The 27,479-nt window shown below is 45.0% G+C and overlaps 1 protein-coding gene across 4 annotated transcripts in view; it reads left to right on the top strand.

Annotated features, from left to right (window-relative positions):
- MSH3 (mutS homolog 3) overlaps nucleotides 1-27,479 on the top strand; it is a 246,423-nt gene that overhangs the window by 129,028 nt on the left and 89,916 nt on the right. For all 4 annotated transcript variants that reach the window (XM_068247988.1, XM_068247981.1, XM_068247994.1 and 1 more), the window contains exons 14-15: nucleotides 12,190-12,377; nucleotides 14,817-14,985. In XM_068247988.1, the coding sequence (XP_068104089.1) occupies nucleotides 12,190-12,377; nucleotides 14,817-14,985 (357 nt within the window). The remainder of the gene's footprint in view (nucleotides 1-12,189; nucleotides 12,378-14,816; nucleotides 14,986-27,479) is intronic.

The following is a 27,479-nucleotide window of genomic DNA, read 5'->3' as shown; positions in this document are numbered from 1 at the left end:
AGCTGTATTTGTACTGACATTAGATTACACACAGGTGTACCCTATTTAGTCATTAGCACTCATCAGGCAATGTCTATGTGCAACTGACTGCACTCAGATCAAAGGGGGCCGAATAATTATTCACACACCACTTTGCAGTTATTTATTTGTAAAAAATGTTTGGAATCATGAATGATTTTCGTTCCACTTCTCATGTGTACACCACTTTGTATTGGTCTGTCACATGGAATTCCAATAACATTGATTCATGTTTATGGCAGTAATATGACTAAATGTGGAAAACTTCAAGGGGGCAGAATACTTTTGCAACCCACTGTACATACTTACTGAAAGATCGATCAAGGAACCCACGGCGGTGTGACGAACAAGCGTTCTTCAATCCATCTTTCTACGGTGGGAAAATGTGACGGCACACAGCGGCTGCAAATGAAAGTTCAAATGATCGTAGCACTTTGCACAGGGGATCTTTAAGATCCACTTTGACGGTCGTAATCACAGCTCGTCATCAAACGTCATTCGTTAAATCATGCACAGGTACCCATGTTGCAAAATTGCAGAAATGATTGCTTGTTGTGCAAAAAAAATCACAGTTCGTGGGGAAAATCATGTAAAAAGTTGCGTCCTGGGTACGTGCCTTAGACTAATGAGACTGTGTGTGTGTCACTGCTTAAAGATCAGTGAAGAAAAGTATGATGAGTAGAGTTTGCAAAGTATCAGGAACTGTAGATCTAAACTGTGATGGTTTTTGCACAAGTGTATGTCAGGAACCGGCCCGCGGCACGCCTGCGTATACGGTTCCCGACTGCGGGTTTGACCAGATTAAGCGGGGAACAGCCTTATTTAAGCTACAAACAAGGCTGGAACCCCTCAAACACTTCCCACTGCCACCACTAGCGTTGCTAGACCCGTTCACTCAGCTATCGAGTGCTCAATACGCAATCTGCGTTTTCGTATTTGGGTCAGCTTTGCGCTTAGGCCAAATACGGGAACGCCACGCACCCACACACACACACAGTTGCAATCTTACACTGTCGTGAAGCAAAGACCCACTAACAGTCGTTCCGAACGATACTGTTAGCCACTCTGCTGTCGCTACTCGCACTGGCGTTGTTCGTACGTTGGGTCAGCTGCGCGCTTAGGCCAGCGTATGACAAACGCCCCCACACACAATGCAATTACAATTTCATACGGTAGTGTTGCTCAAGCGTACAATTAGGCATGAACTTATACACGGTTACACTTCAGTCTCTTCTAGGCTATGAGTGTTAGTTTAGTACGGCAGAAGTCAAACTTATTAAATAATAATTTAATATTCTAGAAAAACATAGAACAGTGCAGAACTTAATATATACAAAAAGATTACAAAAAACAAAGTAACAATAGTTACAAGATAAAAGTTACAAAGATAACACACACGGATATTTGCGTAAAATAAAAATGGGGATTAAAAAAACGTTACCAGCTTAGGTTAGAACGTTGTTTGACGGGAGGACGCCGTTTTGACCAGGAGTCGCGATCCTCCCTAGCTATTCGCTACCTCCGAGAGAAGATACCGGTGGCTGTCCTGGGCCACCTTAAATAGTCCGAAGTGTCCCCTGGGGCATTTAATGTCCAGCCCCCAGGAACTAATGCAGTTTCCCCGTTTGTGACATCACCGAACGCTTGTCATAATCCTTCTTGTGATATGCACTTCAAAGGGGGTTCCTGTTTTAGCTTCTTGAAGTTTGGCAGGACACAATGTCACCCATTGAACTCTGCAGACATCAAAAAGCTTCCTCCACATTATTTCCTTGGTTAAAGTGTATTTTAGCACATCCATGAAAAGATCGAATTTTGGTTACAGGTAGCAGTTTGCCTGTAATCCTGTTTACACTTACAGATTTCAAAGCAATTCCACTTCCGGTTTTAAAGTCTGTAGAAATTTCCAACCCCTTCAGGTGTCCGCTTCCCATCCCCAACACTCTGGCAGGCTTGCTTTGTATGCTGGGACAATGGCTGATTCCAGTTCAAAAGCCATGCCGACCAGCCTATTCTTCCTCAATTGGCCGCTAATTAGCAGTACACACAGTTTCCCCGGCTGGACAATGAGGGCAGAGGTAATGTACATTTACATGCAGACTTACATTATCCTTCAGATTACTCTGGCCAGGTGACCAATTACTACCAAGCACAATACACATCTGAGGTTTTACCCAGTAGACAGAAAAAAGACAGAAATATGTTCTGTTATTATCCTTAACATTATCAGCACCCCAATATATCACCACACCTCCCCTCTTAAGAATGGGGCAAGGCAGATGATCTTCCCAGATTATCCTGCCTGCGCCTACATTGTTGGTTCTGCTTGACGGGACAACCCATCAGCATTCCCATGATTGCTCCCCTTCCGGATAGCGCTGGCAGGTGATTCTAACGAATCATCCTGCCAAAGCCTACATTGACGGCCTGGCCGGGTGGGGTAACCCTTTAGCATCCTCAGGAGGGTTCCCCACCTGTCAGTTAGCTCCAAGCTACACGACTGGAAAGCTAGGTCAGGTTGCTGCAATGTGTCGTTGCCCTTGGCAACCTGACGTAACCAACCAGGGGAATGTGAGTCAGTGACAACCGTGAATTGGCGACCATAGAGACAGTGCTGCAGCTGGGGAAGGGTCCCAACCGTCGCTACACGCACTTCCTCTATAGTGGCAGGAGCTATCTCTCGGTCCCTTTGGGGAACGATTATCTGCCGGTCTGCCTCCTCCACTTCGGACAGCTCAGAGGGAATAACTTCCCAGGGCCCTCTCAGCCCGCCCCTCCCAGCTGGTGACCTGCTGGCTAGCCCCCTGAGCTCTTCCAGGCTGCTGTCAAATCGAACAGCCCCAGAGAGCTCAATGCTGCCCGTCACACATTCCAGGAAGGCTGCAGACGGAGAGGCTCCTGGGCCCTCCGGGCCAGGTTCCGGATTGGATGTGGCTGACCCAGCAACATTTGCCACTTCGGTGGACAGTCCCTGTGCTGTAGACCTGCTAGCGCTGCGGGTTACCACTGCAGCGGAGGGAGCGTCCACATTACACATATCATAAACCACATCACCTTTGGTCTGGAAACCATCTGAAGGGGAAGGATCTGGCCTAGTGCCATCTGCCCCTTCAGTGGACAGTCCACCTGCTGCAGCCCAGCGAGCGCCGCTGGTTACTCCTGCAGCTGACGGAGTGTCCACATGACACACAGCATTATGTAGTACAACACATATGACATCAGCATTATCAGCCCTACATATATTGTCATTTGGGACATCACATAAAACATCCACATTATCGGTATCATTACACACATTGCTACTCAGCACTTCACAAGTAGCATCAACTGTTCTTGCATCGATCGCCTCAATAGTCCGTGCGTCACAAATTACATTATCAATTTCTGCATTCTTTGTATCAACATGTCCCACTCCAGGCCTAGGCACTGGAGACTCACTAGGGCTGGCTCCTAGCATACAGTCCATAGCCCCTGGGGCCTCGCCAGCATTCCCCACTTGCACAGCATTATCACACAGTACCTTGCAAGAGTCCTGAGCTTCTGCTGGGGATGCAGGCTCCACAGGGTTTGGAGTAGGCTCATACCGGGCCACTAACCGTCCCAGGTCAGTACCCAGCAAAACGTTGGTGGGGATTTTGTCAGTTACCCCAACTTCTTTCATTCCGCTGCCGGCCCCCCAATTCAGGTGGACCAAGGCGGTGGGTATGGCTGGGGTGACACCCCCAATTCCTCTGACAGCAATCATTTTCCCAGGTATGTACTGCTCCGGGTTCACAAGCTGGGGATGTATGAGAGTCACTTCTGCTCCAGTGTCTCTCAGCCCAGTGGCAACTGTACCCCCAACTGTGACAAGCTGCAGATTCTCTGCATAGCCAGTGGCATTCCTGGTAGCACACAGAGCAGTTGGGACTTCACGGGGGTTTGAGGCCTCACTGGATTTTGGGGCCTCCCTCTTCCTCTCTGGGCAAGTCGTGCTGATATGACCCACCCTGTCACATACAAAGCATTTCCGAGTGTCAGGTTGCTTGAATCCAGGAGACAGCGGTGCTTGCCTCCTCTGGGTGCTGGGTGAAACAGGTTTAGCCATCTGTTCTCCTCTCCAGCTGGGTGTAGTAGTCCTCCGGGACTCAGGTGCTCTATGGGCGGTGTAGGCATCGGCCATTTCCGCAGCCTCATCCACTGTCTTTGGTTCTCGATCCAGCACAAACAGCCGGACCTCAACAGGACAGGTGTGTAGGAACTGGTCTTTTATCATCAGCTCCTGCAGGGCATCCAAGGTTTTAACTGACAGTCCTTTTAGCCACTGCTGGAAGGCAGTGCGCAGGTTGCAGGCATGATCCAGGTAGCTGTCATTAGGACCTCGCTGCACTGTCCTGAAACGTTTTCGATACACCTCTGGCGTGAGGTGGTATCGTGCAATGATGGCTTTCTTAATTGCCTCAAAGTCTGTTTCTTCCTCCTGGGGGAGACTCACAAACGCCTCCAGGGCCTTGCCTCTCAGCCCTGGTGTGAGGTATCTTGCCCACTGCTCACGGGGCACCCCATACTGCCGACAAGTCCTTTCAAACCCCTGTAGGAAAGTGTCTATGTCAGAGTCCTTGTCCATAGCGGGGAACTTATCCAGGGGGATTCTGTGGACTCGCTCACCTTCGCGTTCTGCGGGTCCAGCAGACCGGTTCTGCTGCTGAAGTTTAGCCAGCTCCAGCTGGTGTCTCCGTTCAGCACTTTCCCTCTCGGCCTGGTGTCGCCGTTCAGCTCTTCCCTCCTCTGCCTGTCGTATTTCCCTCTCTGCTTGCCGATGTTCCAGAATCAGCTTTAGGCGCAGTTCGGGCTCAGCCGAACCTAGTAGCTGTAGGTCGGCTTCCAGAGATGTCATCTCCGTGTTCGGTGGACCATCCAGGACATCGTCTCCACTTGCATCCTGTGGCGGGAGCGATTCCTCCTCTGGCGTGTCGTGAGCTGCATCCGCTGATGTTGAAGCACGGGCTCGTTCTGCCTCATCATGCTCCTCGAGCGCACGAACTAGCTGCTCCTTAGTCTGGCCGCTCACCGTCTCGATGCCTTTGTGCTCACACAGGTTGAGTAGTATCTCTTTGTTTTGCCTTGCATAGCTGGATGCTTTCTGAGCCATCGTGTTGCAAAAAATAAAAAGAAAAAAAAGGGGGGAGGGAAAGCAAATACCAAGTGTGTATCTTTGAACAAAAAAAAACAAAAACGTATATAGGTTCTGCACTGAGTAGACTTCTGTAGGCTAGTTGCTTCTAGCAAGCTTCCAGCCTTTAGTACTCAGAATAGCGAGCTAAACTGCGTACTAATGTACTAAACGATCCCACCACTGCCACCAATTATGTCAGGAACCGGCCCGCGGCACGCCTGCGTATACGGTTCCCGACTGCGGGTTTGACCAGATTAAGCGGGGAACAGCCTTATTTAAGCTACAAACAAGGCTGGAACCCCTCAAACACTTCCCACTGCCACCACTAGCGTTGCTAGACACGTTCACTCAGCTATCGAGTGCTCAATACGCAATCTGCGTTTTCGTATTTGGGTCAGCTTTGCGCTTAGGCCAAATACGGGAACGCCACGCACCCACACACACACACAGTTGCAATCTTACACTGTCGTGAAGCAAAGACCCACTAACAGTCGTTCCGAACGATACTGTTAGCCACTCTGCTGTCGCTACTCGCACTGGCGTTGTTCGTACGTTGGGTCAGCTGCGCGCTTAGGCCAGCGTATGACAAACGCCCCCACACACAATGCAATTACAATTTCATACGGTAGTGTTGCTCAAGCGTACAATTAGGCATGAACTTATACACGGTTACACTTCAGTCTCTTCTAGGCTATGAGTGTTAGTTTAGTACGGCAGAAGTCAAACTTATTAAATAATAATTTAATATTCTAGAAAAACATAGAACAGTGCAGAACTTAATATATACAAAAAGATTACAAAAAACAAAGTAACAATAGTTACAAGATAAAAGTTACAAAGATAACACACACGGATATTTGCGTAAAATAAAAATGGGGATTAAAAAAACGTTACCAGCTTAGGTTAGAACGTTGTTTGATGGGAGGACGCCGTTTCGACCAGGAGTCGCGATCCTCCCTAGCTATTCGCTACCTCCGAGAGAAGATACCGGTGGCTGTCCTGGGCCACCTTAAATAGTCCGAAGTGTCCCCTGGGGCATTTAATGTCCAGCCCCCAGGAACTAATGCAGTTTCCCCCTTTGTGACATCACCGAACGCTTGTCATAATCCTTCTTGTGATATGCACTTCAAAGGGGGTTCCTGTTTTAGCTTCTTGAAGTTTGGCAGGACACAATGTCACCCATTGAACTCTGCAGACATCAAAAAGCTTCCTCCACATTATTTCCTTGGTTAAAGTGTATTTTAGCACATCCATGAAAAGATCGAATTTTGGTTACAGGTAGCAGTTTGCCTGTAATCCTGTTTACACTTACAGATTTCAAAGCAATTCCACTTCCGTTTTTAAAGTCTGTAGAAATTTCCAACCCCTTCAGGTGTCCGCTTCCCATCCCCAACACTCTGGCAGGCTTGCTTTGTATGCTGGGACAATGGCTGATTCCAGTTCAAAAGCCATGCCGACCAGCCTATTCTTCCTCAATTGGCCGCTAATTAGCAGTACACACAGTTTCCCCGGCTGGACAATGAGGGCAGAGGTAATGTACATTTACATGCAGACTTACATTATCCTTCAGATTACTCTGGCCAGGTGACCAATTACTACCAAGCACAATACACATCTGAGGTTTTACCCAGTAGACAGAAAAAAGACAGAAATATGTTCTGTTATTATCCTTAACATTATCAGCACCCCAATATATCACCACAGTGTATGTGTTTTTCTGTTCAGTGGTGGCATGAAGGAAGGAATTGACGGTGATCAGATCAGAGAATAGGAGAGGAGAGCGAGCAATGATGGGTAAAGATGTCAAATGTGTGACCAGAAGTGTGAGTGATGGTAGAGAGGTTGTATGAAGAGTTGAGGTTAGTGAAATAAGTTTGGCCCCAGAATTAATAATGTCTTCAGGGATGTTGACATCCCCCCCATAATAATGGTAGGCATATCAGTGGTGGAATGGAACTGGAGGAGACCTGCAGAGAAAAGATCAAGGAGTAGATCAGCCAGGCGTTTGATAGGTAACTGCAATTTTGCAGATGAAGGATAGAATAGACAGGGCCAAATTTACCATAAGGCACTGTAGGAACATGCCTACAGGCGCCTGATGTTGAAAAAGCGTCTCCGCTTTCCATCTGCCTCCCTTCCACCTATGCAGAGTCCTGATAATGAGAGGGTACTCACCCGGCTCTCTGCATTCCACTGACGAGATCTCCCTTCAGTCAGTGGCACCTCTAGCTACTTAACACTGAGGGTACCTCTGGCTACCTAATACTAAGGGGCACCTGTAGCTACCTATGATGGGCAAGGGAAGTGAGGGAGAAGTAACAGCTGGACCAGCCAGCACACTTGTAGTGCGGTTCGCCTGGGGTTTGCAGGTTCATGGAGGGAGAAGTCTAGGGTGCCAGGACTTCTGTGTCTATAGGCTCCTGTGATGTAAATCCAGGCCAGAGAATAGACCTAGAGAGAGTGAAGCTCAAATGATGGGAGGGAGGTAAAAGGTAGATGAGGGAGTGGCTAAAAAGTATCGTTTGTAGAGGACAAGGCCTACCCCACTATGTATCTTACCACTTCTAGGGGGTATGGCTGAAATGTAGCCCACCATAACTGAGTATAGCGAGTAAGTCCATGTCAGATGGTGATTGAGTATAAGTAACTGGCGATGGAGTGAGTAGTGCATTGCTTCATTGCAAGTGACAATAAAAGTCCATGAGCCACAAATGCCCAGTGAAGTCAATCATTTGTGCACATCTTTTTCCCTTCCCTTATGAACTCCTGCATGCACAGTGCAAAGGGCAAAGACTGAGGAATCCCCAGTGCCTATGGAGCCGCAGGCACTCCCAGACTAAAAGATGTGATTGCCCCAGCAGTTGAATAACAAAAGATGTAGAGGGAAATGGTAGAGACTCTGCAGCCCGCGAACAGCTTGCAAAAACTTGTTTTTAACTTTTTTTCATTTGCCTGGAATGTATAAATGAACAGTTTGCTTAACTAAAGCTTAGAGATTAGCTGTGATTATAAAATGATTATGCTCACATTATGTACTTGGAGAAGATTTTCACATACACTTTATTTACTTTTTTTTTTAACGTTTTAATGTCATAATTGTTGTTCTTATTTAATGTGTCTAAATGATTATCTACTTGTATTTTTAATCTTATTAGTCTCCCATCATTTATTATGTCTGTCAGTGCTGCAATGCAGTGGAATGATGTTTAGTTGGATAATTCCCCTATGGAATAATTTTAGAATGGCTGTAAATGTAATTGAAAATGATTATATGGTAATTGTATACACAATTTGTTTTTACAAGTTCAATTTCGTCTTCTGTACCTCTTCTCTCCAGGCAATTAAATGACAGGTTTTACATTCCTGCTGAAGGCTCTAAATGCTCTTGTTTTGATAATGACCTTTGCAATAATCTAGTTAAAGACAAACTCCAGATTACAAGTTATAGTATACCGTGTACCAAGTTCCAGATAAACAGGAACTGCTGTTAAAAAAAAAAAATATATGGAAAAATATCTTGCCTATACTGCTTTTAAAAAGACCCCGTAGAAACCCTAAACTAAATAAACTAATCCCCGCAAGATTCAAGCACTTTATTGCATTGTGTAACCCAACAGAATTACTTTTCATGACAGCCTCCTGGTACATATAATGAACAAAGTTAGAAATAGAGGAAATATACAAGTATGCCAGGTATTTCAAATATGTAAACAATTTGTACACAGTGTTAATTACCGGCATTTCAGAGAAGATTCTTAGTTTAACAAGTTTATGGCAGATGGGGAAAAAGCTGGTTTTCAGTATGTTTGTGTGGATGCAGATTGATCTAAAATGTCTACCTGATAGAAAGAGCTCAAACAAGGCGTTTCTAGGATGAGTGTTGCCCTTGAGGTTTTTAGCCCATTTTTATACAGCGAGTCCTGTACAGGAGTTCCAGTGTTGGTAGTTCAGTGCCATTAATGATTTCTGCCGTTTTAACAACTCGCTGCAGGGCTTCTCTACCAGCCTTGGTACAACTGTTGTACCGGGCTGTCATGCAGTTGAGTAAGATACTTTCCATTGTGCATCTGTAGAAATTAACCAGCAGCTGCTGTGGAAGGTTAGTGCTCCTGCGCTTTCTCACAAATTGGAGGCGTTGTGCTTTGCCAGTAACAGCTAAAGCATTGTCAGCCCAGGACAGGTCCTCTGCGATGGTGACCCCCATAAACCTAAAGCTGGAAACTCTCTTCACAGCCTCTGCATTAATTATTATCTGTATGTAATTGGTCTTTTTGGTGGTCCTAAAGTACAGAATAACTTCTTTGTGTGTTCTCATAAGTCCACCTAGCATTCAGTCTTGCACGTAGTTTGGTGTCTGATATAGAAATGTATAATTTGTATTAGGCAGCTGTATTTGCATTTTGGATGAAAATAAGACCTTGCAGTGGTGTGATTACTTTTAACGTTATCAAAATAAGATACTCACCTGAAGAGAGGGAACCCTCAGGATCCTATTGAGGTTTCCCTCGGTGGTCTGAAGCCCCCCATTGCTCAGTGTGTGCTACTGCGCATGCGCTGCCGTGCTCGCGTGCCTATTGCGCAGGCACACTGCAAGAAGAGGAGCAGCTGCGCAGCCCAGATATGATTAGCTACATTGCCTTATCACTAATCTTCCAGGGGCCCTGCTCAGTGACAGGGGACAACAGAGTAGCGAGGGAAGCCACAATAGGATCCTGAGGCTTCCCTCTCTTTAGAGCTTTGGCTTGGGTACACTTTTAAATAGAGGATTTGATTTATATGGCCAGTTCTGGTCCTCTACTGATTGGCTAATTTGAATAAGCGGCAACATCAAGCAGTAAGGGATGTATCTGCCTCATCAATGACTTTATAATATTACTTGCATGTAGCTCCCCTGCAGCAATGTTCACAGCCCTTTTGTGTCTGAGCTTCAGATTATTTGCTTGCTTTGATTCTTTTTTTCTCTATATAGACAAATCAACTGAGACCTCAGAATACGTTTCTGGAAATGTTTACATTCTGTGCGGCTTTTGCTTCAAGTCAGATTGATTGCATGACTGTCCAAATGTTGTTTTTTTTTGTTGTTTTTCTTAATGTTCCCAGAACTGTAATCTAGTGGGAAAGCAGCCTGTTATTTTAAAGCCTAACTAAAGGGTAAACGTAACCCCCTTGAGAGAGCTGATCCTCTGTCTGCATAGAGGAACAAGAAGATGTGCATTGACTAAAACACCAGTTGCATTTATCTGTAAGTGTAGAGAAGGTGCAGAGGGGCCCTGGTGGGAAGTGCCCCCCACCTTACTGCAAGAAGGACTATCCTCATCAGAGGCATAGCTGGCAGGTGCAGGGAAGCCTTAATCACTGCCATCAGTTCAATGTTTTATGCTAATATTTATGCACCTGGCATAGTCTGGCCACCCCTGCCTCTGTGTGTGTCACCCACCACCATATCATAGACCGCCCCTCCATGCATAAACATGTCCTGCTTCACAGCTGGCCTATCAGAAAGGTGGCGAGTCAGAGGCCTGGGCAAATGGTGGTACACAGAATGGCAGCAGTGCTGCGCCGGCGCAAAACACTCCTGGCGTTTGGCCAGGGCACGCATGCTCAGAAGAGCACTGATTGGCCAGATTACCAGCTGTGATATTGAGAATGGTGAGGGAGCCCTAGCACCTCGTGGGGCGTGAGGAAGCCCCAGGTAAGTAAAAATACACCACTACTAAATATCTCAGGTGCACTTTAAGAACGGACCTACAATTCCTATCTTGTTTGTTAAAGGGGAACTGAAGAGAGAGGTATATGGAGGCTGCCATGTTTATTTCCTTTTAAGCAATACCAGTTGCCTGGCAGCCCTGCTGATCCTCTGCCTCTAATACTATTAGCCATAGCCCCTGAACAAGCATGCAGCAGATCAGGTGTTTCAGACTTTAAAGTCAGATCTGACAAGACTAGCTGCATGCTTGTTTCTGGTGTTAGTCAGATACTACTGCAGAGAAATAGACCAGCAGGGCTGCCAGGCAACTGGTATTGATTAAAGGAAATAAATATGGCAGCCTCCATATACCTCTTACTTCAGTTCCCCTTTAACCAGGGGCTACCTGTATACAGTAGTGTAAGGGGCACTACAATGCAGGGAACACAAATGGAGGTACTTTAATAAAAGGGGCACATTTACCTTTTTAGTTAAACACCGTACTGTAAATGTAAATCTTCCTATATAATGTTATTGGGCTCTTCTGGTAGAGCTAATAATCATGTCACATGCATGGGCTCAAGACTTCTGCAGGGCTGCCCCACTCTTTGAAACGTTCCTTCCTTTTCCTTCTAGGCTTGCTCCTCCCTTTTAGTACTATTTAAAAAACTTGAAAACCCACCTCTCCTACACATCTTACTACAGTCTATACAATCTGTCCTTCCAGCTCCTAGGTTGTTAGTCTTCTCATCTATCCATGTAATGGCATGTACTGTACTTGTTATGTGTACTGGTTTATTTGCCTCTCCTATTTATTGTTCAGTGCTTTATAATAAGTAAGTGCGTTATAAATAAAAAATAACTACAATATAATAGTAACTTCTTCTTTGTAAGGATTGTAGAGATCTTTATATGTAATTGTGTGAAGAGATGAAACTTTTCAGTATAAAAGAGTGACTATAAAGTTTAATTGGCCATCATTTTAACTACTGGACAAGTACAAACTTATTGAGCTGTAAACCTTTTGCAGAATGTTGGGGGCAGACTGTCAATTACACGGCTTCAAAAAAAAGGTTCTGTCTGTTCCTTTTAGTCCTGTAATAATGTACCGGAATGACTGCTTCCACCAACACTCCAGTAATTCCCAACAGTGTAGAGGAAGTTCGATTAGAGCTGCTGCCGAACATGAAATCAGATGTTACTTGTTAAGGCCTCTGTACTATCAATACATTTGATGGGCATTTGAGGTGAATACATTTGTCAGATTTTTGTAGCTTATTTTCTTTTTCTCTTATACAGTAAATATTTTATGATGCCATTTTCTTTACAGTGTTCCCCCCGGGAGTTTTTCTTATTAGCCAGCACATTGTTTCAGTTGGAAAGTCAATTCCAGGCATTGATTCCTGCCATTAAATCTCAAGTGCAATCCAGTCTCCTGAGGCAAATCTTTATGGAAGTTCCGCAGATCCTCAGTCCAGTGCAGAGGTTTGCCACAGTGCTGAATGAAGAGGCGGCCAAGTAGGTATTTGTTTGCTGGTTGGCGAAAACGTTTTTAAATGTTCATAGCATTGTGATCCATTCTCATTACTTTTAACAAAGCTAAAGTCATATTACTCCAACATATAACAAAGTCACTATAGTAACGGCATTTAAATTCCAACTTCATGTGCAAATGCTTTTTTAGTCCTCTAGGCTCCCAGTGACTGACTGCTTTGCCTATAAGACTCTGTATTAGATGAGGTCAAATAAATACTCTTACGCTACATACACATTAACTAATCGTTAGGGTGACAGTTCTGTAAAGCTCTACAGACTTGCTGTTTGACTATAGCCAAGCAGCATGTGCTGTTCTGTGGAGAGGAAAGGAGGGCTGATGGTCAGCGAATGAGTGAGCGGCATCCTGTGGCGCGGAGGAGAAACTGACGGTTTTCTCATTTGTCACTTGACAAATTGCTAAACAATGCTGTTTAGGCAGCTCTCCATACACATGCTAGACTGTGGGCATTACAAAACTTAGACACTCACTGATTTCAGCGACTGCACAACAATGTTTTCCCGAGCAGATTGCTACAGGAAACACGACCCAACAGAGCGAGATTCATAACGCACGAGTGTTTAGAATGGATCTATAGTTTGCCATTGTGTGGTAAAAATGATTAACACTGGTTATTGTCCTATACGTCGTCAGGACATCCATTTTTCTTTTTTAAGAAGATTCCCGTTTGACCCGTCTGTGTATGTAGCTTTATGCTTGCTATATTTTATCGGAGAGGACACAAACAACCTAGAGCAGTGATGGCTAACCTTGGCATTCCAGCTGTGGTGGAACTACAAGTCCCATGAGGCATTGCAGTACTCTGACAGCTCTAAGCATAACTCGGGGAGGCAGAGGCATGATGGGATTTGTAGTTTTGTCACAGCTGGAATGCGAAGGTTAGCCATCACTGACCTAGAGATATAGAAAAAGATATGAAAATGTACACACCAGTCGCATTACATTTTTTCCATGGGTAACAGTGTCCATTTGTTTCAACATTGCTTCCAAAATATGCAGTTGCTCTTGCCCAAATTACCACAGACATGAGATCAAGTTCTACAAGCAGCCGGCTGTATGGCTGCCAGAGAGATACGTAAAGAGCGCACTTCTCTTGCTCAGACTGTCCGTGACTGGCAGAAGTTATGGGACCCGGTACCGGTGATACAGGAGGCTGACGACGGCGGTGTGGGACCGATCCGTGTGCATGGGGCTGGAGGAAGCCCCAGGTATGTATAACACTTTTATATATTTTTTTTGTAGTCTCTGGCTTTCTTTAACCACTTTCAGGGTTTTTACCCCTTAATTTTCCAGAAAATTTGGACATTTCCGCAGTTGCCATTTCATTACCCATGACTTCTAATTGAAATATGTATTTTTCTTTATTTATTTTTTTAAGGACAGTCTACCTGCAGGCTTTCTCTAGTATATAATCATTTTTGATTTTCACATGGCAAGTGTAAAAATCACCTCAAAATATATTCTTTGGCTCATCCTGATTAAAATGATGCCACATAGCCAGATGGCAGGGTGCAGGACTGGAGCCTCTTCCTGGTCTGCGTCCGGCCAGAGGGACCGGGGTGAGCAGGCTCCTGTCTCATCATTTCATCCTGACTTATCCTTAGGCAGAAGGCTACTTCATGCAGTTGTCCCTCCCTAATATTGTAAACTCTGATTCTCATCTGGGTCATCTGGAGACGACCCTGGGAAAGACACAAGTTACTTACCGGTAACGTCTTTTCCGGGAGTCGGAAGGACAGCACCCTCACTACCCACCCTTGTGTACTGAGTAAAAAAATTAAAATGTATTTTGGGCATGATAAGTTGTTATCGTGTGAGTGTTCTGTGCAGGATTATATGTGCTATGCTTGCATATGCCATGTGATTAACCTCTTCCTGTCCAGTAGTAGGTGGAAGGCTCCTCTGGGTTGCTGTCCTTCCGACTCACAGAAAAGACATTACTGACCAGTAACTTGTGTCTTTCGTTACTAGCTAGGCGTATCTGTAGTGACTGGATCCAATTGCTAGGGCGACAGTTCACATGCCCTGAGGCTGTGCAGATGCATTGCTAGGCAATGGTTGGGCGATGCAACTGTACAGCATTGGGGCTGCAAACTGTCACCTTTGCAATTGCTTCAGATCGCTATGGCTGGCAGTCACTGAAGGTGTGTGTGTGTGCGTGTGTCCACTGGGTTCATTTTCAAACTGCATACATTTGGAATTATTTGCAAGTCATTGACCATTCCTGGTGGGCTACTGTTTATAGCAAAGTTTGTCGTTATACAATCTAAGAATGACTTCAGTAAACCCTTGATAACCTCTATTAAATATTTCTAAGCTATGTGTAAATTCTATCCACAGAACTTATGCTTTTAGATTGTTTTTGTTTTGTTTTTTTACCTCAAAATGTGTTTTGCTTTTAGGGCTGGGAACAAAACTGAACTTTTTAAAGATCTCACAGACTTTCCAAAAATTAGTCAAAGGAAGGCGGAAATCCAGGATGTGATTTCAGTACTTAAAAGTCATCTTATTGACATCCGAAAAATATTGAAAGACCCCTCCATAACTTATAATACAGTCTCTGGGCAAGAGGTAAGAGATATAAATAATGTGTGTGTTTGTTGGCCTTTTTTATGAAAGCCTCAGTGATCCTGTATAAGGAAATGAAGCTTCATTAATTGTAAGTGTTTTTTTCTTCAGCGGTCTTTATTTGGTCGCTGTACCAGAAGTAACACACTACATTAGCTTCTTCTATGTAATTACCCAATTATCTTTTGCTTTAATGACTGTTATGTTTGCTCACTGTGTATTCTCACCTTCTGAAGTGTATGGCAACCTTAATAATATGGGTCCGTCTTCAGACTTCTTCATGTTATAGTACTCCATCAGGTCTGGGTGGCCACACCATTGGCTGCTTTTGGTCAGTAATTTACTATATAATGCTCACTGTACCTACCACTGGATACAGGATTGTTTCACTGTTTGAAATGGGCAGCAGTCCGCTGTATGCTGTACCTGCTGCGATGTGAATGGCACCAGTACCATTGCTGTTCTATTCCCTTTTGCTGCAGCCTGAGCTATGAATTACATTACTGAGCTGTATTTGCAGCAGTCTCTAGTAAACCTTGCTGCTTTTATTCACTGATCAGATGTGAAAAATTTGCTCCTGTGCTGTGTCTAGCTATAAACCATTATAGTTACATTATAGCTTTGCAGGTATTTGAGACGGTCAATAATGGTTGCTTCCATGAAGTTCTCTTGGGACAGGTGCACTTTTAAAGTCCAGGTAGAAGCCCAGAACATCTCTACTATCTTCTGTGTCAATCTAACGGATGTTAGGAGTACATATTACCACAGTGCAGTGCTGTGAGCTGGGATAAGTCACCTACTCTGCATATATTCTAACTGTAATCCTCTGATTAAAGTGCCTAACCTTTCCCCTCCACCTATTGCCTAAGGCCTGGTTCACATTAGCGTTCGCTGTCCGGATTCGCCTGATCGGATCCGGACCGTATACTGTACAAACGGAACGTACGTTCCGCATAGCAATGCAAAGTCTATGTGGACGTTCACATGCATCTGTTCCGTACAGAACGGAGCCGGATCGGATCCGGACACTTTTCCAACATGCGTTATTTTTCGGGTCCGGATCATCCGGCCCACGCACCCGGACTGGAGCCTGACTGCACCATCTGGAAATAGAAACTAATGGGAAACGGAAAGCACAGAGCACACTGGCTACAAACACCTGACGTTCTACCCCACTTCCTATGCGTATTCTAGCGGCCATTTTGGATGGGGACACATGGGCCAAGCATTTCTGGAGTGGAGCAGCAGTGACTAACGTGCTGGAGCTGTTTGGCAATATGTCGGAGGGGGAGGTGAGGCCTAAACAGCGGAGGACCTGATTCTACAGGTGCACCTTCTGCTGACCTCCCAGACCCCAACAATTATATAGTTTTATTTATAACTTTTACCAAACGGATCCGGATCGCAGCCGTATACATAACTGATGCAACCGGACCGGATCCGGATCCGGTCCAGTCATCCGGTCCGTTTGGCACAGAAACGCAAGTGTGAACGGGGCCTAACCCTAACCCCACTTGGAGGGGCCTAACTTTAACCTCTCCTACCTAATTCTTAACCTCTTCACCTAACGCCTAATCCCCCTCCTGGATGTGCCTAACCCCATTTGGAGATGCCTAACCTAAAAACCCTCCCCCTCACCTAATCTCTTTCACTCTCGATTGAACAGTACACACTGCTCAGTTATAGCCAAACAGCATGTCTGTATGGTGCTTGTGCTCAAGCAACAGTTGTTAAAGCACACTGGAAGTGAGTGAAACTGTGAGCATTGCCTAGCTATCCTATACTTTAGCCAGCAGTAGGGTATTGTATTGATACTTTAGCCATTGACCCTGAACAAGAAAGTAAATCAGACTGAAATCTGACTGGATTAGTTGCATACTTGTTTCAGTTGTGATTCAGACATTACTACAGCTAAAGTGATCAACAGAAATAAGAACGGTCACTGTGGGGGAACCACAGTTGCCTGTGACAGGAGAGACCAGGAGCCAAATGGTACAACATTGTAAGTTATTGGGTATTTCTAAAAAGTACAGGAGTAATAATAATCACAAAGGTGGGCCCTATAACCACTGCATATTGCCTGTTGGGAAATTACTGTCTCTGCTTGGTATTCCAGGTCCTGCTGGAACTGGGTGGTCGCACTTCTAGGGTCCTTACTGGCTGTGGATGACACCATACCAGTGGGCGGGACAACTCCTCCCAGGTGTGATAGGTAACAAGTAGGCAGAGGCGCCCAAGAATGTTTACATGAGGTATGCTTTACATGAAAAATAACAATTGATAAAAGAATGAGGTATCTTACCTCTTCCAGAAGTAAAACCCAGACAAAAAAGAAGAGTTTTGGTAAGGTAAGGTTTTTATTTAAGCTCGGTTTTTAAAAAAGACAACACATTTCATGGGTCTCTGCCTGCTTCCTCAGTTCAATAAAAGGGCCTGTAGATATTCAGTCAAAATCATGTGCCCCCATCTTGAAAAGGTAAGATGCCTTGTTCTTTTATTTATCAGTTTTTAGTTTTCATATAAAGGATACCTCGTAAACCTTCTCAAGGACATCTACCTACTAGTTAAAAGAGATCAGGACGACTGCCAGGAAAGTGGTATTGTTCAAAAGGAAATAAACATGACCACATGCGTCTCATTTCAGTGTACTTTAAAGTGGACCTGAAGGGAAAAAAAGTGCCCCTAGGGAATACTTACCGTGGGAGGGGGAAGCCTCTGGATCCTAAAGAGACTTGCCCCATCCTCCGCAGAGGCGATCAAGTGCTGGGACTTTTGAGAGGCGGAAAGAGCCGACACCTTGCGCCTGCACAGTACAGAGCAGACCCGATCAGGCTCAGCTATTTCTGCTGGTGCCCAAGGGGAAAGCTGATACTGCACCTGTACGTACTGGTGACTGGTATTGTTATTGAACTTTCGGGGCTTCCAGGCTGGCTGAGGAGGACAGGGGGGGGGGGGGGGGCAGTCTCATTAGATTTCCGATGCTTCCACCTCCCGAGTTAAGTATCAGATTTTTATTTTAATTAGTTACAGATTTCCTTTAAAGGACTTCCGAGGCGAGGGGGCTTAAACAAATTTTACTCACCGGGGGCTTCTTCCAGCCCATAGCAGCTGTCTCGTGCCCTCAATGCAGCTCCGGTCCTCCCTGTTGTTCTGCTGGCCGCCCGTGAAGATCACAACCCCTCCAGCAGGTCTTCTGCGTCTGCGCAGCATTCGTGCCAGAGAGTCCACATCATCTGGCACAGTACGCGCCAGATGATGTGGACGCGCACAAGACCTGACCCGCCGGTGGGGTTGCGATCTTCACAGGAGGCCAGCGGGACTACGTGGAGGACTAGGGCCTGCGGTGAGGGCACAAGACTGCTGCTATTGGCTGGAAGAAGTCCCAGGTGAGTAAAATTTGTTTAAGCCCCATCGCCTCTGAAGTCCATAAAGGGCAAAATTAATTGTGTGTGCTGATTTTCAGTTTGGCAGCTGTTTCAAAAAGAATATAGGAGGTTATATATGTAACTATTATGTATGGAAATAGGGTAAAACGGTGATAAGTTGACTTATGAATTTTGGCTTATGCAAGTATAAGCTTATAAGGCAAATGCTTACTGTACTTTTTTTGGCCTCTAACTGATTTTTGTTGTTCCAAGCCCTTTATTCCATCACCATGTTAGTAATCTAGGTTACTAACAATGGTGATGGAATAAACGTCTTGGAACAACAGCTCGGTGTGCTTGGTCATTCATTGGATTTGGGTTGAAGGACATTTGGGACAAGATTGTCAATCTGCCCAATGTTGGAATGGGTTTTAAAGACTACTAGCAAGAAGTTTGGTTAGAAGGTGACAGTTGTTGGCGCAACTAATCAGAAAAGGAAGAAATATACAATTACTGTCATTCGCCTTCAGTCTGGAGCTCCATGCAGATCTTGCTTCATGGGGTGTGAATGATCATGGGAATGGTGAGGGATCAGACCACAAATACTGTACATGGGAGGAGCTTGTTAATGATCTAAAGGCAGTTGGGACCACAGTAACCAAGAAGACGATTGATAACACTATGCCATAATGGAATGAAATCTTGCAGCCCCTAGAAACTCCCCCTGCTCAAGGCACATGCAAGACATGTCTTAAGTTAGGAAATGCTTGGGAGTGCTGTGGTCAGAGGATACCACAATAATGGCAAGCATAAATACATTTGTTTTATTTACTGCAGGCATAAGGGAATTTGGGTAAGTGATAAATACCATTTATTGGTATGTTATCTGCTGTAGGGTGTGGAGACTTTTGATAGCTGCAGCTCTGATCTTAGTGTTCTTGTGTGACCATTGCTGATCAGAGCAGCCTGTATTTTTTATATGTGGGTTTGTGTGTGATAAACTCATTAAGCTGTCTTGACATCTCCTGCCTTTGTCTTTGGAAGAGGAAGTCCACTATAGCTCTATAAAGAATGTAGGCTCTAAAGTGCATAATACAGTATGTGGCTTGATGTTACGGTTTCTGCTGTGTAGTTAAGGTTCGTACAGGCATGAAACTTTAACTTCCAAAACTATTCCCTTGGCTGTCAGTTATCTGTGCAGGCATCCTGTCTTCTCTGTCTGTCAGAATAATCTGCAGTGGAATTTTGTGATTGATTCTGGTGTCCTTGTACACTGCGGGGAGTCTCCCGTCCTTTTTCTGCCCTCTTCACTGTTGGACAATACATGCTGTGCAGCTAAGCAGAACATGCATGAACTGCCACTGGGTGTATAATAAGTGAAAAAGTGTTTTAGGCCTCAAGTTGGTACAAAATAAGAAAAATTGATCACAGCAAAGGTTTCAAGTGATGTCAGCCTCTTTGCCATATCTGAGTGACTTTTGCACACCTAACTATGTAACTTGCTTGAATTCAAGTATCATGAGATATTTCAATCATTAGAAGACATCAGATCTTGGCTTTAAATTTGCGTCAATGCACTGTGCCCGTACAATGGAACACTGTCCAGCAATCCAGCGCAGGAGACTTGGGCGCAGCCGGCGCCACCATAGACCGTAATAGCGGTGCACAGCTATAGCGACGCACAGGGAGTAATCCCAAGGTAATTGATGGGTCTGAATTAGGAAAGGTGTGGTTCATCAAAAAGAACACAGTTCACATTTTCTCTGTCCATCCTGAAAACTGACATGAATATGGCCCTCAAGGACTGGAGTTCGACACCTGTGGACTAGAGCAAGGCTGGAGGCTTTAGCTGCAGAGTGAGGGCACAGAAGATACCAAAGCAGAGGTTGAACAAAGCGGCAGAGGATGAAGAGATGCCTAGTGACTGGGAGTATAGGAGAGGTAGCTATAGAAGTCTCTTTCTTGAATGCTCTGCTGTGAATACTTCTGCATATTAGGTAGTTGAGCGAGCTGCCTGCAACATCGGGAGATAACAGTGCCTTCAGATAGGCTTGGGAGAAAGCTCCACTGTGCACAGTCCACACTAGCAGGAATGACTGGGAGCCAGCTTCTCCACAGGAGCAGTGGTACTGTGCCCTCAGTTTATATTCAAGTTATAGGTAAAGAATAGGGTCTCGATTTATGCTCTGTTTACATCTTTAGTATATTTTTTCCCACATCCCCAAAAATCCTCCCCATCCTCCCTTTTTAAGGTAACGCATTATAGTGGGGATTATAAAAGGCTGTTTTTTGCTATAAAGAATTTGCTAAAATCCTTAGTAATGAAGTTAGTATTTCTATAGAACTCCATGACACTTTTAACTGACAAGATTTGTAAGCTCAAGAAAGGTCTTGTTTTACTGCTGTGTTTTTCTGCCATGTAAGAGATTTATGCTGTAATTAGATACCAGTGAGACTCAATTCTGACTGACAAGAAACTGTCCTTTACATACTGGAATTTTTAACCCTTAAAGTGAGAAAAAGGGGTCACAGCCTTGTTCTAAGTGAACTTGAGACTGTAGATACATGTTTATCCCATGTCACACATCCCTTCAGGTACCCATGAGATTGTACACATGAAATCAGAATTAGCTTGAATAATGAAAAAATAAGTGGACTTTAAGGAGAGCTGGAAGGAACATGAGGAACCGTCAGACAAATGGCACTGTGAGATGTGTAGAAAGAGCCTGTGGTGTTTCAGTTGCCAGGAGAAAAAGCCATACGGTGGTAGAATAGCCATATAAGGGATGTAATACTGGAAAAAAAGAGACTTGGAAGAAGTAATTAGATAAGAAAGGAATGGATGAGGAATTTCAAGTGCATGAAGATTATAAAAAGAGTTAAATAAGAACATAAAGGTTCAGAACAGTAAATGCTGGGAAGAGTTTCAATAGCTTATGAAAAAAAAGAGCAAAGGCTTTTTTAAAAAGCTCACTATTGCAAAGAGCTGTAAAATCTGAAATGTAATCTGCATGTTTATTCCAATATAAAATGCACACTGAAGTCATTATTAATCTAACCGCTGTAAACCTCTAACCAACAGGTTTTGAACTAGTCGATGGGCTTGATTCACAAAAGAGTGCTAACTGATAGCACGGCCGTTTTTGCGCAAATTTTCGCGTTTCATGTGAAAACATCGTTTCACGTGAAAATTTGCGCGAAAACGGCCGTGCTATCAGTTAGCACTCTTTTGTGAATCAAGCCCTATCTCTTAGGTTACTTTCACACATACTGCGTTTCGTAGCGTCCCAGTACTCTCCCCCACTGCAGCGCGTCGTGAGGGTAATGTAAGTCTACGGAGACTTACACACTATCGCAACACAATGCGACAGAAGTGGCAAAATCGAAGCAAGACCTCGGCAAACTCTGCAGTGGGTTGGTGCACAATCAGCGACTACCGCACAGATCATGCAGACATGCCTATGGGGATGCGGTAAGTGTGCACAAGAGATCGCTGTTGCGGCGCAGAGCAACGGTAACCCACGGACACCCTTCCTGTCGAGCAGGGAGTATGTCACTGAGCGTGGAGTAGTGCTACGTATATTACCCTGCCAGTGCACTCTGCCACACAGTAATATGCACAGGGGAATGGTGTGATGTGATCATCCTGCCCTGGCTCTCTTGCCGCAAGATGATTGCACCGCTAAATATGTGAAATTAGCCTAAATGGGCGATTCCCAAAATTTTCTTTATTTTTTCCAAAGCACTCTCTGGCAAAGACAGATGCCGGCCTGCATGAGTGCAAGCTGTATTGGGAGTTGGTCTCTGCCACTGCCATAGAGGCAAAGCTTTTCATAATAAAGAAACTCCTAAGAATCCTCCATGAGCACATAGACTATTATCTTTTTTTGATTCGTTTGAAACCTGTCAGTAGGAGATTCACAATTATTAATACAGACTGTGAGTGAAAGCTGCAAAGGAAAAAGTAACTTGTAGTGCATTTTACTTTGGTACAGATGCACATCTTTATGAATGTGTACACATGTATTTTGAATTTATATTTACATACCAATATTCAGCTATATAGTTATGATGATGAAACCAGGATAATTAAGGCAAACATGGGTATCCTGATCGTTATGTGACCTCTTAATTTACATCATGCTTGCAGTACAATTAAAATACTTAAATTATGAAATTATCAGCTTCATTCTTCTAGGCCACGGGTGTCAAACTCCAATATAAAGTGTGCCGAAATTGAACACTGGGAACTAGTCGCGGGCCAACCAATATCTATTGGCCACCTTATAAAGTTCCTGGTGTCTAATGGCCCCCCTCCAAATCCTATACAATTCCCTGGTGTCTAATGGTCCTCCCCTATACAGTTCCCCGGTGTCTAGTGGCCCCACCCTCCCCTATACAGTTCCCTAGTGCTTTCCCTAACCTCCCCTTATGGCTTTCCTGGTGATCTAGAGTAGGCCAAACATAATACATGGGAAACCACAGGAGGGCCAAATTTAATGGCTCTGAGGGCCAGATTTGGCACATGGGCCGGAATTTGACATGTATGTTCTAGGCATATGCAAACCTTACTTGTTCATACCCAGTCCGGTCGTGCTCATCCATTGCCTGGAGCACAGCCAGAGGATGTTGAGGGACCCTGCGATGAACGATGGGCTCTGCGAAGATCTAACAACTGAGGAGCAAGGGAAGCTTTGCTCATCCTGTTGAGGGCCCAGGATTTAAAGGGGTAAGGAGGTGCTGAGGGGAATGGTCAATTTACATACAAACAATCATTAACCCTCAGCACTAAACCACTCACAAGCTGGAACTCTAGTAATGATAAAACACATTGAATGCAAGTTATATTCAATTGCACTAATGGAAGATATTCACTTTCAAAATGGCTTGCAACATGATTTAAAGGGAAAGGAGGTGCTGGGTGGAGTGGTCAATTTAAATACAAACAATAATTGACCCTCTGCACTTTCCCCTTTAAAGCCTTGGCCCTCAACAAGATGAGTCATAAAACCAGGGGTCTAGTCCTGGGAAATGAAGTGAGTGGACTCACCTGGAGAACCTCTGCGAAGCGCGGCGTGCCAAAAATGGGCGTGGTCAAGCACACCGTGGGCGTGGTCATGGGTGGGGCCAAATATACATGACCTTAGCAGTGATGTTAAAGGTCTGCCAAGGAAGTTTAAGCTCTGCCGTAGTGTATCCCCCAAAATTGATGTAATCTGACAGCATTTCACCAAAAAGACACATAATCTGGTAGAAGTTCCTCCAAAATACAGATAATATCGAAGTGGTTCCCCCAAAATAGACAATGTGGCAGCAGCAGTTCCACCAACATACACATAATTTGGAAGCAGTTCCCCAAAATACGTGAAACCTGACAGCGGATCACCCAAAATACACGTAACACCCAAAAGACATAATCTGGCAGTAGTGGTCCCCCAAACATACACAATCTGGCAGCAGTTCCCCAAAATACACGTAATCTGGCAGCAGCCGTTCCCCTAACATACACATAATCTGGCAGCTGTTCCCCAAAATACATACCAGCGATTCCACAAAAATGCAGATAATCTGACAGCAGTTCCCCCAAAATAGGTACCCCCAGGTAGCCAGGTCTATAGGTGTCCCCAGTATAAGTAGCCATGAGTATAGTAGTCCCCAGTATATGTAGCCAGAGGTATAGTTGCCTAGTATATGTAGCCAGGGGTATATGTGCCCAGTATATGTAGCCAGTGGGATATGTCCCCAGTATATGTAGGCAGGGGTATATGTCCCCAGTATATGTAGGCAGGGGTATATGTCCCCAGTATATGTAGGCAGGGGTATATATGCCCAGTATATGTAGGCAGGGGTATATGTCCCCAGTATATGTAGGCAGGGGTATATATGCCCAGTATATATAGGCAGGTGTATATGTCCCCAGTATATGTAGGCAGGTGTATATGTCCCCAGTATATGTAGGCAGGGGTATATGTCCCCAGTATATGTAGGCAGGTGTATATGTCCCCAGTATATGTAGGCAGGTGTATATGTCCCCAGTATATGTAGGCAGGGGTATGTCCCCAGTATATGTAGGCAGGTGTATATGTCCCCAGTATATGTAGGCAGGTGTATATGTCCCTAGTATATGTAGGCAGGTGTATATGTCCCCAGTATATGTAGGCAGGGGTATATGTCCCCAGTATATGTAGGCAGGGGTATGTCCCCAGTATATGTAGGCAGGGGTATATATGCCCAGTATATGTAGGCAGGTGTATATGTCCCCAGTATATGTAGGCAGGTGTATATGTCCCCAGTATATGTAGGCAGGGGTATGTCCCCAGTATATGTAGGCAGGGGTATATGTCCCCAGTATATGTAGGCAGGGGTATGTCCCCAGTATATGTAGGCAGGTGTATATGTCCCCAGTATATGTAGGCAGGGGTATGTCCCCAGTATATGTAGGCAGGTGTATATGTTCCCAGTATATGTAGGCAGGTGTATATGTCCCCAGTATATGTAGGCAGGGGTATATGTCCCCAGTATATGTAGGCAGGGGTATATGTCCCCAGTATATGTAGGCAGGGGTATATGTCCCCAGTATATGTAGGCAGGGGTATGTCCCCAGTATATGTAGGCAGGGGTATATGTCCCCAGTATATGTAGGCAGGGGTATGTCCCCAGTATATGTAGGCAGGTGTATATGTCCCCAGTATATGTAGGCAGGTGTATATGTCCCCAGTATATGTAGGCAGGGGTATATGTCCCCAGTATATGTAGGCAGGGGTATGTCCTCAGTATATGTAGGCAGGTGTATATGTCCCCAGTATATGTAGGCAGGTGTATATGTCCCCAGTATATGTAGGCAGGGGTATGTCCCCAGTATATGTAGGCAGGGGTATGTCCCCAGTATATGTAGGCAGGTGTATATGCCCCCAGTATATGTAGGCAGGTGTATATGTCCCCAGTATATGTAGGCAGGGGTATATGTCCCCAGTATATGTAGGCAGGGGTATATGTCCCCAGTATATGGAGGCAGGGGTATATGTCCCCAGTATATGTAGGCAGGGGTATGTCCCCAGTATATGTAGGCAGGTGTATATGTCCCCAGTATATGTAGGCAGGTGTATATGTCCCCAGTATATGTAGGCAGGGGTATATGTGCCCAGTATATGTAGGCAGGGGTATATGTCCCCAGTATATGTAGGCAGGGGTATCTGTCCCCAGTATATGTAGGCAGGTGTATATGTCCCCAGTATATGTAGGCAGGGGTCTATATGCCCAGTATATGTAGGCAGGGGTATATGTCCCCAGTATATGTAGGCAGGGGTATATATGCCCAGTATATATAGGCAGGTGTATATGTCCCCAGTATATGTAGGCAGGGGTATATGTCCCCAGTATATGTAGGCAGGTGTATATGTCCCCAGTATATGTAGGCAGGTGTATATGTCCCCAGTATATGTAGGCAGGTGTATATGTCCCCAGTATATGTAGGCAGGGGTATGTCCCCAGTATATGTAGGCAGGTGTATATGTCCCCAGTATATGTAGGCAGGTGTATATGTCCCTAGTATATGTAGGCAGGTGTATATGTCCCCAGTATATGTAGGCAGGGGTATATGTCCCCAGTATATGTAGGCAGGGGTATGTCCCCAGTATATGTAGGCAGGGGTATATATGCCCAGTATATGTAGGCAGGTGTATATGTCCCCAGTATATGTAGGCAGGTGTATATGTCCCCAGTATATGTAGGCAGGGGTATATGTCCCCAGTATATGTAGGCAGGGGTATATGTCCCCAGTATATGTAGGCAGGGGTATGTCCCCAGTATATGTAGGCAGGTGTATATGTCCCCAGTATATGTAGGCAGGGGTATGTCCCCAGTATATGTAGGCAGGTGTATATGTTCCCAGTATATGTAGGCAGGTGTATATGTCCCCAGTATATGTAGGCAGGGGTATATGTCCCCAGTATATGTAGGCAGGGGTATATGTCCCCAGTATATGTAGGCAGGGGTATGTCCCCAGTATATGTAGGCAGGGGTATATGTCCCCAGTATATGTAGGCAGGGGTATGTCCCCAGTATATGTAGGCAGGTGTATATGTCCCCAGTATATGTAGGCAGGGGTATATGTCCCCAGTATATGTAGGCAGGGGTATGTCCTCAGTATATGTAGGCAGGTGTATATGTCCCCAGTATATGTAGGCAGGTGTATATGTCCCCAGTATATGTAGGCAGGGGTATGTCCCCAGTATATGTAGGCAGGGGTATGTCCCCAGTATATGTAGGCAGGTGTATATGCCCCCAGTATATGTAGGCAGGTGTATATGTCCCCAGTATATGTAGGCAGGGGTATATGTCCCCAGTATATGTAGGCAGGGGTATATGTCCCCAGTATATGTAGGCAGGGGTATATGTCCCCAGTATATGTAGGCAGGGGTATATGTCCCCAGTATATGTAGGCAGGGGTATGTCCCCAGTATATGTAGGCAGGTGTATATGTCCCCAGTATATGTAGGCAGGTGTATATGTCCCCAGTATATGTAGGCAGGGGTATATGTGCCCAGTATATGTAGGCAGGGGTATATGTCCCCAGTATATGTAGGCAGGGGTATCTGTCCCCAGTATATGTAGGCAGGTGTATATGTCCCCAGTATATGTAGGCAGGGGTCTATATGCCCAGTATATGTAGGCAGGTGTATATGTCCCCATTATATGTAGGCAGGTGTATATGTCCCCAGTATATGTAGGCAGGGGTATGTCCCCAGTATATGTAGGCAGGTGTATATGTCCCCAGTATATGTAGGCAGGGGTATATGTCCCCAGTATATGTAGGCAGGGGTATATGTCCCCAGTATATGTAGGCAGGGGTATATGTCCCCAGTATATGTAGGCAGGTGTATATGTCCCCAGTATATGTAGGCAGGGGTATATATGCCCAGTATATGTAGGCAGGTGTATATGTCTCCAGTATATGTAGGCAGGTGTATATGTCCCCAGTATATGTATGCAGGGGTATATGTAGGCAGGGGTATGTCCCCATTATATGTAGGCAGGTGTATATGTCCCCAGTATATGTAGGCAGGTGTATATGTCCCCAGTATATGTAGGCAGGTGTATATGTCCCCAGTATATGTAGGCAGGGGTATGTCC

The sequence above is a fragment of the Hyperolius riggenbachi genome, chromosome 1 (genome assembly GCF_040937935.1).
Source record: "Hyperolius riggenbachi isolate aHypRig1 chromosome 1, aHypRig1.pri, whole genome shotgun sequence".
Classification (NCBI taxonomy): domain Eukaryota; kingdom Metazoa; phylum Chordata; class Amphibia; order Anura; family Hyperoliidae; genus Hyperolius; species Hyperolius riggenbachi.
Note: the sequence above shows the minus strand (reverse complement) of the source record. Positions and strands in the feature narration are given on the sequence as shown.